General features: G+C 38.6%; 1 protein-coding gene and 1 long non-coding RNA gene across 2 annotated transcripts in view; one reads left to right on the forward strand and one right to left on the reverse strand.

The window, feature by feature from the left end:
- The window catches only part of LOC140624722 (uncharacterized), a 34,777-nt gene that overhangs the window by 19,447 nt on the left and 2,530 nt on the right, over positions 1 to 12,800 (forward strand). The window contains exon 3 of the long non-coding RNA XR_012024202.1: positions 5,576 to 5,622. This is a non-coding gene — a long non-coding RNA (uncharacterized lncRNA). The remainder of the gene's footprint in view (positions 1 to 5,575; positions 5,623 to 12,800) is intronic.
- The window catches only part of UMPS (uridine monophosphate synthetase), a 28,348-nt gene that overhangs the window by 7,464 nt on the left and 8,084 nt on the right, over positions 1 to 12,800 (reverse strand). Inside the window, exons 3-5 of the mRNA XM_072811650.1 lie at positions 10,657 to 11,328; positions 8,898 to 9,073; positions 7,282 to 7,396 (exon numbers count right to left, since the gene is read on the reverse strand). Coding sequence (XP_072667751.1) covers positions 7,282 to 7,396; positions 8,898 to 9,073; positions 10,657 to 11,328 — 963 coding nt within the window. The remainder of the gene's footprint in view (positions 1 to 7,281; positions 7,397 to 8,897; positions 9,074 to 10,656; positions 11,329 to 12,800) is intronic.

A 12,800-nucleotide genomic window follows, 5' to 3' on the forward strand; every position in this document is an offset into this window, starting at 1 on the left:
TATTAGCCCCTTATCAAATAGGATTAACAAATATTTCCTCCAATTTAGTAGGTTGCCTTTTAATTTTGTTGATGGTTTCCTTTGCTGTGCAGAATTTTTTAAATTTGATATAGCTCCTTTGTTTATTTTTTGCTTCTGTTGCTTTTAGTTTTGGTCAGATTCAAAAAAATCACTGCCAAAACTGGTGTCAAGGACCTTACCCACCTCTTTTCTTCTAGTTTTATGGCTTCAAGCCTTATTTCAAGTCTTTAATAACCTACTTTGTATTAAATTCTGTGTAGGGTGTAAGTGACACAGTTTGCTTCTTTTGCCTGTTTTTCCAACACTGTTTTATTGAAGAGACTGTCCTTTCCCCATTATATATTCTTAGGTCCTTTGTCATAAATTAGTTGACCATATATGGATGGGTTTATTTCTGGGCTTGCTACTGTGTTCCACTGATCTATGTCTTCTATTTTTTATTTTTATTTTTTTAGATTTTATGTATTTATTCATGAGAGACATAGAGAGAGGGACAGACATAGGCAGAGGGAGAAGCAGGCTCCCCAGGGAGAGCCTGATGTGGGACTCGATCCCAGGACCCCAGGACCATGACCTAGGCCAAAGGCAGACGCTCAACCCCTGAGCCGCCCAGGTGCCCCTCTGTATGTTTTTATTTCACTACTGTTTTGATTACTATAGCTTTGTAATTATAGTTTGAAATCACAGAGTGTAATGCCTCTAATTTTGTTGTTCTTTCTGAAGATTGGTTTGGCTATTTGGGGTCTTTTTTGAATCCATACAAATGTTAGAATAGTTTGCTCTGTTTCAGTGAAAAATCCCACTGGAATTTTTATGGGGAATACACTATTTTTAGTAGTATGGACATTTTAACATTAGGTCTTTCAATCCATGAACATGAGTATCTCCCCATTTATTCGTGTCATCTTCAATTCTTTCATCAAGGTCTTCCTCTGGTTAAATTTATTCCTACATATTCTTTTTAATGCCACCGTAAAATGTGATTATCTTAATTTCTCTTTCTGACAGTATGATTTTTTTTTTTTTTTTTAGATATATTTATTCATGAGAAACACAGAGAAAGGCAGAGACATAGGCAGAGGGAGAAGCAGGCTTCCTGTAAGGAGCCCAATATGGGACTAGATCCCGGACCCCGGGATCATGCCCTGAGTCAAAGGCAGACACTCAACTGCTAAGCACCCAGGTGTCCCTCAAATGTATAGAAACACAACAGATTTTGTATCCTGCAACTTGACTGAATTTTTTGGTGGAGTCTTTCAGGGTTTGCTATATAATATATACTCTCCAAACAGTGACAGTTTTATATCTTCATTTCCAATTTGGATGGCTTTTGTTTCTTTTTCTTGACTAAAGTCTGGGGCTAGGACTCCTAGTACCATGAAATGAAAGTGATGAGAGTGGGCAACCTCGTCTTGTTCCTGATCCTAGAAGAAAAGCTTTTATCTTTTTATTGCTGAGTACGATGTTAGCTGTGGGCTTTTCATACATGGCCTTTATTATGTTGAGGTATGTTCTCTCTACACTCACTTTAAGTCTTTATCATAAATGGATACTGAATTTTGTCAAATGCTCTTTCTGCATGTGTTGACATGATTATATGATTTTTAAATTTTGTTAATGTGGTATATCACATTGATTTGTAGAACTTGAACCATCCCTATACCCCTGGAATTAATCCCAATCATGAGAAACAGAGACAGAGAAAGACAGCCACACACACATAGGGTAGAAGGAAGCAGACTTCCTGCTGAGTGTGGAGCCCAACATGGGGCTTGATCCCATGAACCATGACATCACGACCTGCTGAAACCAAGAGCTGGATGTCCAACTAACTGAGCTACCCAGGCACCCTGGTGCATGATCCTTTTAATTCACTGAATTCAGTTTGCTATTTTGTCGAGGATTTTTGCATCTGAATATACTGGCTTATAATTTTCTGTTCTTGTGGCATTCCTGTCTGGTTTTTTTTTTTTTTTTTTTTTAATTTATTTATTACGATAGAGAGAGAGAGAGAGAGAGAGAGAGCAGAGGGAGAAGCAGCAGGCTCCATGCCGGGAGCCCAATGTGGGACTCAATCCAGGGTCTCCAGGATCGCGCCTTGGGCCAAAGGCAGGCGCCAAACTGCTGAGCCACCCAGGGATCCCTCCTGTCTGGTTTTGGTATCAGATTTATTTTGGGGCCTAACACACTATCTACCCTGAAGAATTTCCCATGTGCACTTGAGAAGTATATTCTATTACTTTTGGATGGAATGTTCCATATATATATTAAGTCCATCTGGTCTAATGTGTTATTTAAGGCTGATGTTCCTTTACTGGTTTTCTGTTTGGATAATCTATCTATTGATGTAAGTGAGGTATTAAAATCCCGTACTATTCTTGTATTACTATCTCTCCCTTTAGGACAGTTGATGTTTTCTTTATATATTTAGGTGTGCGTATGTTAGGTGCAAAAAGATTTACAAATGTTACATCCTCTTGTTGGCCTGACTCCCTATATTATGTAATAATGTCCTTGTCTCTTATTGCAGGCTTTGTTTGAAAGTCTATTTGGTCTGATAAAAGTCTCTTTCTTCTGGTGTCCACCCGCACGGAATATCTTTCCTATCTCTTCACTTGTAGTCTATGTATGAAGTGAGTTCTTATACTTTGCTTACATCTGAAGTGAGTCTCTTGTAGGCAGCAATATGGATAGGTCTGGTTTTTCAAATCCATTCAGCTCCTCTGTCTTTTGATTGGAGAATTTAGTCCACTTAATTAGTTAGGTATATACTTATCACCATTTTGTTAAATTGTTTCCTGGGTGTTTTATGGTTGCTCTGTTCTCTTGCTCTCTTCCTTTGTGGTTTGATGACTTTAATTGATATATCTGGATTTCTTTATCTTGTGCATCTACTAAAGGATTTTGTTTTGTTGGTACCATAAGGCTTACGTATAACAACTTACATCTATTTTAAGTTGATGACAAATGTTTAACAACATTCTAAAAGCTCTACATTTTTCTCCCTCTCCATCTTTTACATTTTCTTTTCTTTTTTAAAAATATTTATTTATTTACGATACAGAGAGAGAGAGAGAGAAGCAGGCTCCATGCTGGGAGCCTGACGTGGGACTCAATCCCAGGTCTCCAGGATCACACCCTGGGCTGAAGGCGGCACTAAACCGCTAAGCCACCAGGGCTGCCCTCTTTTACCATTTTCAATATCACATTTTATACCTGTCTTACAACATATCCTTTAATTTTTGTAGTTACAATTATTTTTATTACTTTTGTCTTTTAACTTAGAAAGACCTAATCTGCTACCTTTACTATATATTTACCCTTCCAGTGAGATTTGTTCTTCTATGTTTTATTCTAATTAGCATCTTTGTTTCAGCTTAAAGAAGTCCCTTTAAGAATTGTAAGGCTGGTTTAGTGATGATGAACTCCTTCCTCAGCTTTTACTGTTCTATAAAACTCTTTACACCTTTCAATTCCAAACTTAGTTGAGTAGAGTTCTTTGTTGGAAGGTTTTTCTTTGAGTACTCTGAATATATTTCACCACTCTCTTCTGGCCTGTTTCTGCTAAAAAAAAAAAAACTCGGTAAGTCTTACTGGGGTTCCCTTGTATACATACAAGGGGGTTTTTTGCTTTTGCTGCTTTTAAGAGTCTCTCCTTGCTTTAACTTTTGACATTTTATTTTTTTCTCCAAGTTTTAAAATTCCAGCTAGTAAACATACAGGACAATTGACATTTTGTGTCTTGCTGTGGATTCTTTAGATCTTTTTTGGAACTTTCGGGGCTGCCTGGGTCTGGATATCGGTTTCCTTCCCCGGGTTAGGGAAGTTTCCAGCCATTACTTCTTACACTAATATTTCTGTCCCTTTCTCTCTTCATTTTGGGACCTCTGTAATGTGAATGTCAGTCCACTTAATGCTGTCCATAAGCTATCTTCACTTTTTTCATCTTGCTGCTCTGATTGGGTGAGTTCCCCTACCTTGTCATCAAGTTCACTGATCCTTCTGCTTCATATAGTCTGTTTTTAAAAAAGATTTTATTTATTTATTCATACACACATACATACATTCATGAGAGACAGGGAAAAGCAGGCTCCCTGTGGTGAACCTGATGCGGGACTCCATCCCAGGATCCTGGGATCACTGCCCTGAGCCAAAGGCAGATGCTCGCCCACTGAGCCCCACCCAGGTGCCCCTAGTTTGTGTATTTTTTAATTATTATATTCTTCAACTCTGGGACTTCAATTTAGTATTTTCTTTTCTGTTGAAACTCTCACCGTGTTCATCCATTTTTCTCCTGAGTTTGGTGAGCATCTTTAGGACTATTACTTTGAACTCCTTATCAGGTATTTCATTACTTTTTCTGAGGTTGTATGTGTCTTATTCTTACATTGGGAATATAAAGCCTTTTGTTTCTTCGTTTTGCCTGTTGCCTATTGGTTTTTATACATTAGATGAAATAACCACCTCTCCCAGTCTTGAAAAAATGGCCTTGCAGAGTAGATAAAATTTATCGTTCAAGCAATCTATTATATTTTTTAATGGCTCCCAGCAGTTGGAAGTATGCCAAGACTTGTCAGTGTCCCAATCAGCAACTAGATTCAGGCTGACTGGAAGCCAGACCCTCAGGCAAGAGCTTTTAAAATCAAATATATATAGTTCTGTGAGATCACAAGCATAAGCCCTATTGGCCACCAGAACCAGGTTATTTGGAGGTATCTCCCCAGTGGCAGTAGCAAAAATCAGGGCCCCAGATGAGCATCAAGACTATTTTTTGGGAGATACTGGCAAGCTGTGATGAGGGAGAGTGTAAAGATGGTGTCTACTAGCTTTGTTCCTGAAAACAGCTCTGTAGGTCCCAGGTATGTGCCAAACCTAAAGCCTGACCTCAGTCTCAAGCTCCCAAACAAGCAAATATGCCTCTTTCATAGAAAGACTGGTAGAGGTTGCCTGCCAAGAACTGTTGCTTTGACTGTTAATAGTTCCATGGGACCCAAGACCATAAGCTCCTCTGGCCTCCAAAGCTAAGTGAATAGGGGATGTCCCCTGGGCAGCTGCAAAACTCGGGACACCAGCTATAAATAAAAACTCCTTTTTGGATAATACTGGTACTATGGATTGTGGCAGGGGTAGAGCATGAAGATTAAATGTGTGTGTGAAATTAGGTGCCTGCTCCCCATGCCAGCACTTTATTACTACTTCTGAGCTGGGACTTAGAGTGAGTCCAAGTACATGAGCCCTTTAAGAGACTATGGCTAGAAGCCCTGTTGGTTTTCCAAAGTTGGGAGTACTTGATATGCAGTTCAATCCCTTCACTCTTTGATTCCCCCCACCCACCCTTTTCTAAAAAAAGATTTTATCTATTTGAGAGTCATGGAGATACTGAGAAAGCACAGGAGGAGGACCCTGGGATCATGACCCGAGCCACTCAGGCGCCCCTTGACTTGTGAGATTGCGTCCCAGCCTTTCCTCCCCACTCTGATGTGGTTTTCTTCCAATCTCCCAAATGTACAGTCCTTGCTCAGCCAGACTTTAGGTTTTTGTTTTTTTTCCCCAGAGAAAATGTCCCGTAAATAGCTGCCATTTCTGTGTCTGCGGGAGGAGGTAAGTTCAGGATTTTCCTACATTACCATTTTGTACCAGAGCCCCACATTTTCCTTTTAAAATTCTGTTGCTCTTTGGCTTATTTTTCAAATTTAAGATACTTTAAATACTCCTACAAGGCTAGATCCTATCTAGGCAAAATAATTATGGGGCTTATGATGAACATTAACAGTTGTTAAGCACAGTATTAAGACATCCTGTGAACTGCATTACATACCTCATTATCTAATTTAAGTCTCTTGACAATCCTTTGAAGTCAACACCGTGATTATCCCCATTTATACTTTAAAACGACACCAATTTAAAGTAACTGTCTTGTCCAAAGATACTGACTCAAAACATTCAGTGCAAGTTAAAATGTCAAAGGTTGTCAAGCCCTAAGGCAATTGTTACAAAGCCTGAGATGGGTAAGTCATTCTGCTGCAGCCTATTCTGAAGCATATAAAATCTGTAAATGGTATAGGAAACTGCCACTATTCCTTAACTTTTTTGAAAGATTTTATTTATTGCTGTGACTGGGTGGCTCAGTTGGTTAAGCATCCAACTCTTGATTTCAGCTAAGGTCATGATTGCAGGGTTGTGGGACTGTGCTCAGCACAAACGTTCACTTGCTCTCTCAAATATATATATATTTTAATTTTTAGAGAAAGCATGTAAGTAGGGGGTAAGAGAGGAAATCCAAGCAGACTCGCACGGGGCTTGATCTCACTACCTCGAGATCATGATAAAACTGAGTGAGTTCCTTTCTGCTTAGTCGGCAGAAAACATCACAGAAAATAAAAGTACAGTTAAACCCCAAAAAGGTGGAATCTTCCTCAAGTATGGTTATATTATTTATATACATAATTAACCTTGAGAGAGCTGACAGGAATCTGCTAGTTTAGAATTCTTGTACAGCATATTGTTCATTCCTCCAACATTTCTATTAATATTTATGGACCATTTATGAAACACAGGGGAAAAGGTAACTCTGGAAATGCAATACAACATCAGAAATATAAACCATTCTCCAATTCAATGTGCATTTGTGAGTATATACAAAAGAAAGGATACAAAAACACACCAATTATGTGATTATCTCTGGAGAGGAAAGCTAGACTGGGGAATGAATGGTGCATTGGAGAGAGGACTAGTATAAAATCTACTTTTAACATTCTTCAAGTAACTTCTATTCCACTCAGCTAGCAATTTTTCTTGCACAATTCAGGAAATCAAAGCCACCGAGTCCCACAGAACATTTAAAAATACATATTTTTATAACCAGTTTATTCCCTTTACTATAGATTATATTTGTCCTGTTTTTTAGCCACTATTACTACTTGTCTCAGATTGGTGAAAATGTTATTTTGAGAAACATGAAACACACTCAAATTAGCACATCATGGTTCTTCAAAGTCTTCTAACAACTAACCATTGGATTTTATATAGTCTAGAGCATTCTTCCTTGATCACAGAATGCCTCTTATGGCAGCATATTCAGAATATTAGGAAAGATTAATCAGTTTTTAGGCATATTTCAACAAAATATCTAGGTTGGCTTCATAGATTATTACAGTCCTAGATGAACAAGCTTTCTCTTTAGCAACTTTGTAATAAGACAAAATTTTACTGCCTGTAAAGAAGCATTTTGGAAAAACCACGACAAATAAACATATTTACCTCCTGCTTCTAACTGAACTCCTGGAGTCAAATGAAGAAATTCTGGCTTCATGCTTACTCGGGAGCCGGAAATAAAACCAACCACAAATTCAGAATGCTCCTCTGCCATTCTAACCTAAAAGGAATGTAACAGGACAGATTACAAGTAGTTAATTACAGTGAAAAATAGTTCTATAAGTAAAATATCAACTCAGGTAACTAATAACAAACTTTCACTATTTTACAAATGTCTTTCATATCTAAAACAGATAATCTTAGGGCAACCCAGGTGGCTCTCAGCGGTTTAGTGCCACCTTCAGCCCAGAGTGTGATCCTGGAGACCCGGGATCGAGTCCCACGTTAGGCTCCCTGCGTGGAGCCTGCCTCTCCCTCTCTGTGTGTCTCTATGAATAAATAAATAAAACAGGTAATCTTAGATATGAATCTAGATACATCACCCATTATCACCCTTCTCCCAATTAATCATACCTTAAAAACATGAAAGAATCCTATACTGTGTGCATCTAAAATTGAGATGCTGAATAATAATGCTTGGGAACCCACCTGCTTCTGAAGAGGGTATGTGGAGGGTACTCTAAAATACATTAATAATGGTATGAAACTAAACTGAAGACTTACTGCCTACACCTCCGCAGGGTACTACTCCATACTCGAACACCTACCATATAAAAATAGCTATGTTGTTAAGACCTAGAGAAATCTCACATTTTACTATATTTCTTTCTTTAACACTTGCCAATAACTTATCTCCACTATTTCCATTCCTTCTCTTCACATTTATAGAAGTTTCCCTAGAAGGCTGTCTTTCATGAACCTCCTACTGTTCTATTTGTGTTGCTACCAAGTATTACCACCTACCAACAAGCAATATCTTGTCCTTGAGCCAGACTCCCAGAATGCGAAGTATTAGCACTGACTCATGGACTGTCTATGAGATCTGGGAAATCACATTTATAGTCAATTTAGGGGTGAGATTAAAACCTAGCCCCATGGCCATGTGATTTCATAGCTCCACAGAGAATATTTGAATATAAAAATTTTTTTTCATGTAAAAATTAACATTAAAATTCCTATTACTTTTAAAAGTAAATCTGTAAAGGAACTTTTTAACTAATTATCCAGCTCATTTTATTCTGGTGTGCAGGTGTTAACATATATGCATTATAGGAACTTTTAATAATGGGGGGGGGGGTTACTGGAGAAAACACTATGTCAGAACTCTAGTTTTCTCACACAATACCAATCAAAAGCAAAGACTTAAAAAACATTAGGCTGTTGTGATGAGAATGTGCATCTCTGCAGACTTGGGAGATTCTGAGGAACTGCATGTCTGAAGAAGCCCTTCAATTTCAACTCATGGCAAAATGAAACAAAAAACCAACTATCTAAAGACCAGGCTGACCAAACACCTCTCAATGTTTGTGGCTCTTAAATGCCCACTACAAAATATAAAATGTTATTATCAGGAAACTCTAGCCACCTAGCATTACTGTCACCCTAACAGCTGTTTTTTGGGGAGGAAAAGTTCCATTAATCTCAAATTTAAGATGTTTGCTTTCCCTGTAACTTATAGCACAAGAGTCCTGGCCTTCTATCACCCCATCCCTGTCACTTACCGCTGCTTTAGTATAGTTGCCTGTAGCCAAGGAGCCAGCAGAGCTCATCTCTGCAATGAGTAGGCACCCCCGGTGCAAAGGCAGGCCTACTTCTCTCAAGCCTTGCACAACCCCCGAGCCTGGCACCACGTGAGCATTGACCAGATCTGCCCAAGATGCTATTTTGAAGACTCCACCTAAAAAGTTGAAAAGAAGATAATGGTTTTTGTTTGCATATTGCCTTTTTTTCCCACCCCAACTACACTCTCAAGTAATCTCATAATAACATGCTAATGAGACAGTGAAGCCCCTGGAGAACTGCAGTGATTACCTGGTGACCTATGGGTTCATCTGTGAGACTGTTCACCTGGTGACTAGTTGCAAGAGCACGATGAGCAGAAAGTCTTATAATTTCTGCACTTAGTTATCAGCAACACTGATAAGACTGGTTTTCCTTGTAGGCTGAAAGCTTCTAATGGCCAATAAACCATGCAAGTAGAAATGGGACTGCAGTGGGAGATGGGCATTTAAGGCTGAAGACGCCAGCATTCTAAAATGCCTCTGAGGATGACCAGCGTTCATTCTGCAGGAATCTCTCAGCAACTTTGCCGTCTCTCAAAGCTTCTACTTGTTCCTTAGGTCTCTTACTGTCAACAGGCAACTATATTCACTTTAAAAGTGGACAGCAGGGGATCCCCTGGGTGGCTCAGCAGTTTAGCTCCTGCCTTTGGCCCAGGGCGCGATCCTGGAGTCCCCGGATCAAGTCTCACATCGGGCTCCTGCATGGAGCCTGCTTCTCCCTCTGCCTGTGTGTCTGCCTCTATGTCTACCATGAATGAATGAATGAATTAATCTAAAAAAAAAAAAAAAAAAGTGGACAGCAATACCCTTAATCGACTTCTGAAACAACTATATGCAAACCTGTAGAGTTTGTGTAACTCTTATATTAGTAGATAAAGCAAGCAATGTGATGATGGTGGAACACCTTAAGCACAGGTAGAAAAGTCACAGACAAATCTATCCTAAAGAATTAAATCTATTCTAAAGAATTAAGCACAAGCACGTACTACTTTAAGAATAACTGTTATCTACGAGATGCCTATAAAGTGTTAACCCTTCAATAGATATTTTATCCTGTTATTTAAGCAAAAAAAGCTGTCCTATACATTATGGCAGAAACTTCCATAGAACAGGTAGAAAATTAAAATTTTTTAAACCAACATATGCTCTATTTTGAGTTCCTATTTAACAACAAAAAAAGTACACCAACAGATTTTTTTTTTGCCAAAAATAAATGTTACAACTTTATACTTCTATTTCATTATTTCCTCTATCTCCAATTTTCATTTCTCAAATATTCAGAACTGTGTTCTGCCAAAGCCAACATCTGTCATTCTTGTCTGCCTAGAACCTGCATCCCCTTCTGGCATCAGCACACCCATTTTCTTTGGGGAAATTACCTTTAACCACAGCTTATTTCAAAAAATTTATAGTTAACCAGAAGTGGGGCATATATCACCAAGCTAATAAAGGTATTATTCTATAACCCAGGCCTCAGTGACTAGTTTTGGGTAGGCATGAGGAATGTGCCTACCTGAGAAGGAAGTTGAGAGAAGAAAGCAGAGCTGAGATGGCAAGAAGTCCCAAAAGACTTGTACTTGAGCTCCTAGATCCAACCATCCCTGACAGACTGTTCTATGGCTGGACTTTCAGTGATGTTTCCTTTTGTTCTTCAGGCAGTTTAGGCTAAATTTGTTTTTGCAGGTTCCTAAATACTTACCTTCATACTGTTTTTTTACTGTGTTTCCTATATCTGCAAATTTCCGGTCTTCAAATATTAAGAACTCATGGCGTCTTGCCAGAGCTGTTAGCTCCTTCATCACATCCAGAGTAAAATCATTCAAAATATCTACGTGAGTCTTGAGTATGCAGATGCTGGGTCCTAAAGCATCTGCTAGCTGTAACAGCTCTCTGGACTCTGAAATATCAGCAGACAGACAAAGATTGGTCTCTTTCTTCTGCATAAGCTTGAAAAGCTTCGATGCAACTGGGTGGATCCTGGGCAGCTCTGCACGTGCACCAAAGCTGAGTTCTCTGGGAGCTTTGTTTACAGAAAGGAGTGAATCATTATGATTAGCTGCCACAAAAACATTCTCCTGAATAAATCTCTTCACTCTCTCGACCATCTCAGCATCAATTTTTTTCTGATGCTCAAGAATCTCCAGCATTTTGGACAATGTACACACTGAGTGAAGATGGATCCCATGTGCCTGCAACTTGTCTTTGCCTCCTTGCTCTCTGTCCAGCAGCACTATGGCATCAGTGACCTTCAAGCCCTCCTTCTGAAGAACCTCAACAGTTTCTAAAACACTAGATCCACTGGTGACAACATCTTCAATGATCAAACAGGTTTCTCCTGGATTAATAGCTCCTTCTACAAGCCGCTTTGTACCTAGAAAAGAAAAAATACTAATTTCAATTTAAAATTATTTATTTCAGCCAACTCAAGATATATCTTGCATTATAAATTTGGCATTGATGAAGAGGTGGATGACCTAAATCTTATTTTCTGATAGTCTGAGCTACTTCATCCCTGATAAATCTTCAACGAGCCATGATTACCAGTGTTCAGTGTTCCTGTATCTGAAAATTCTCAGTTACATATATAGAATATTTACAGCAAAACTAGCAAATTCCCTTACAGTGTAATAAACACACTTAAAGTGTTCATGATCAAAATTTCAAATATGGGGTTTCTTAAAGCAAGATAATGTAGACCAAGGAAAGTTATGAAACAGTAACCCAATATAATGAACCATTCCTTTTTCCATCAACAAACAAGTTCATTATTCAAGATTAGTCAAACAGCAGGCCTTTTGAGGAAATAAAGAGAAAAAATATTCAGCAACCATTTAGATCCATCACTACAACTTTATGAATTATATAAGCAATGTGAGTGAATGTACTTCCTCACTCCAACTCCCACCATATACCTGCAGATAATCTACACAGACTATAGACTCATTTTCTAGTTTCCACAATCAAATCTGTCTTAAATTAGTGAGCAATTTGTCCACTGTTTGAGCTTTATCACAGGTACCATCTTTGCCTTTCCCCATTTCTTTCATCCCCTTAAACTGGCAAATTGAATTGAACCAGCTTAGACTAGAATGTAAGACTATGACACATACATACATAATTTCTGATCTTATTCTAAGAAATATTTTTAAAAATATAAATAAAAACAATAGCTTCTGCATGGGCAGGGATTCATACAGATAAACACTGTGCCATCGAGCAGCAAAAATACTGTTTTAAATGGAGAATTTCAAAGTATAACACACACCCTAAATGCTTCGCCACTTAACTCATGGTCAGTCTTGTTTCAGCTACATCCCCACTTTTTTCCTCCCCTGACAATTTTTAGAAGCAAACCTTTGATGTCATGATTTTCATCACAAAAATTTTTAGAATGCATCTTGTAAAAGATAAGGACTCTATTATAAAATCTAACAAAAATACTACCACATTAACATAAAGCACACACAAAAAAACATTAATTCCCCAATGTTGTCAAATTTAAAGTCAGTTCCAATATTTTCAGATTGATTAAAAATTTTTTTTTGGTAATCTCTATCCTCAATATGGTGCTTTAACACTCAACCCCAAGGATCAAGAGTCCCATGCTCCTTTGACTGAGCCAGCCAGGTGCCCCTGGATTGATTTTTTTTTTTAAGATTTTATTTGGGAAAAAAAAAAAAAAGATTTTATTTGGGGATCCTTGGGTGGTTCAGGGGAATCCCTGGGTGGCTCAGCTGTTTGGTGCCTGCCTTTGGCCCAGGGCGTGATCCTGGGGTCCCGGGATGGAGTCCCACATCAGGTTCCCCACGTGGAGCCTGCTTCTCCCTCTGCCTGCGTCTCTGC

This window comes from Canis lupus, chromosome 35 (genome assembly GCF_048164855.1).
Source record: "Canis lupus baileyi chromosome 35, mCanLup2.hap1, whole genome shotgun sequence".
NCBI classification, from domain to species: Eukaryota; Metazoa; Chordata; class Mammalia; order Carnivora; family Canidae; genus Canis; species Canis lupus.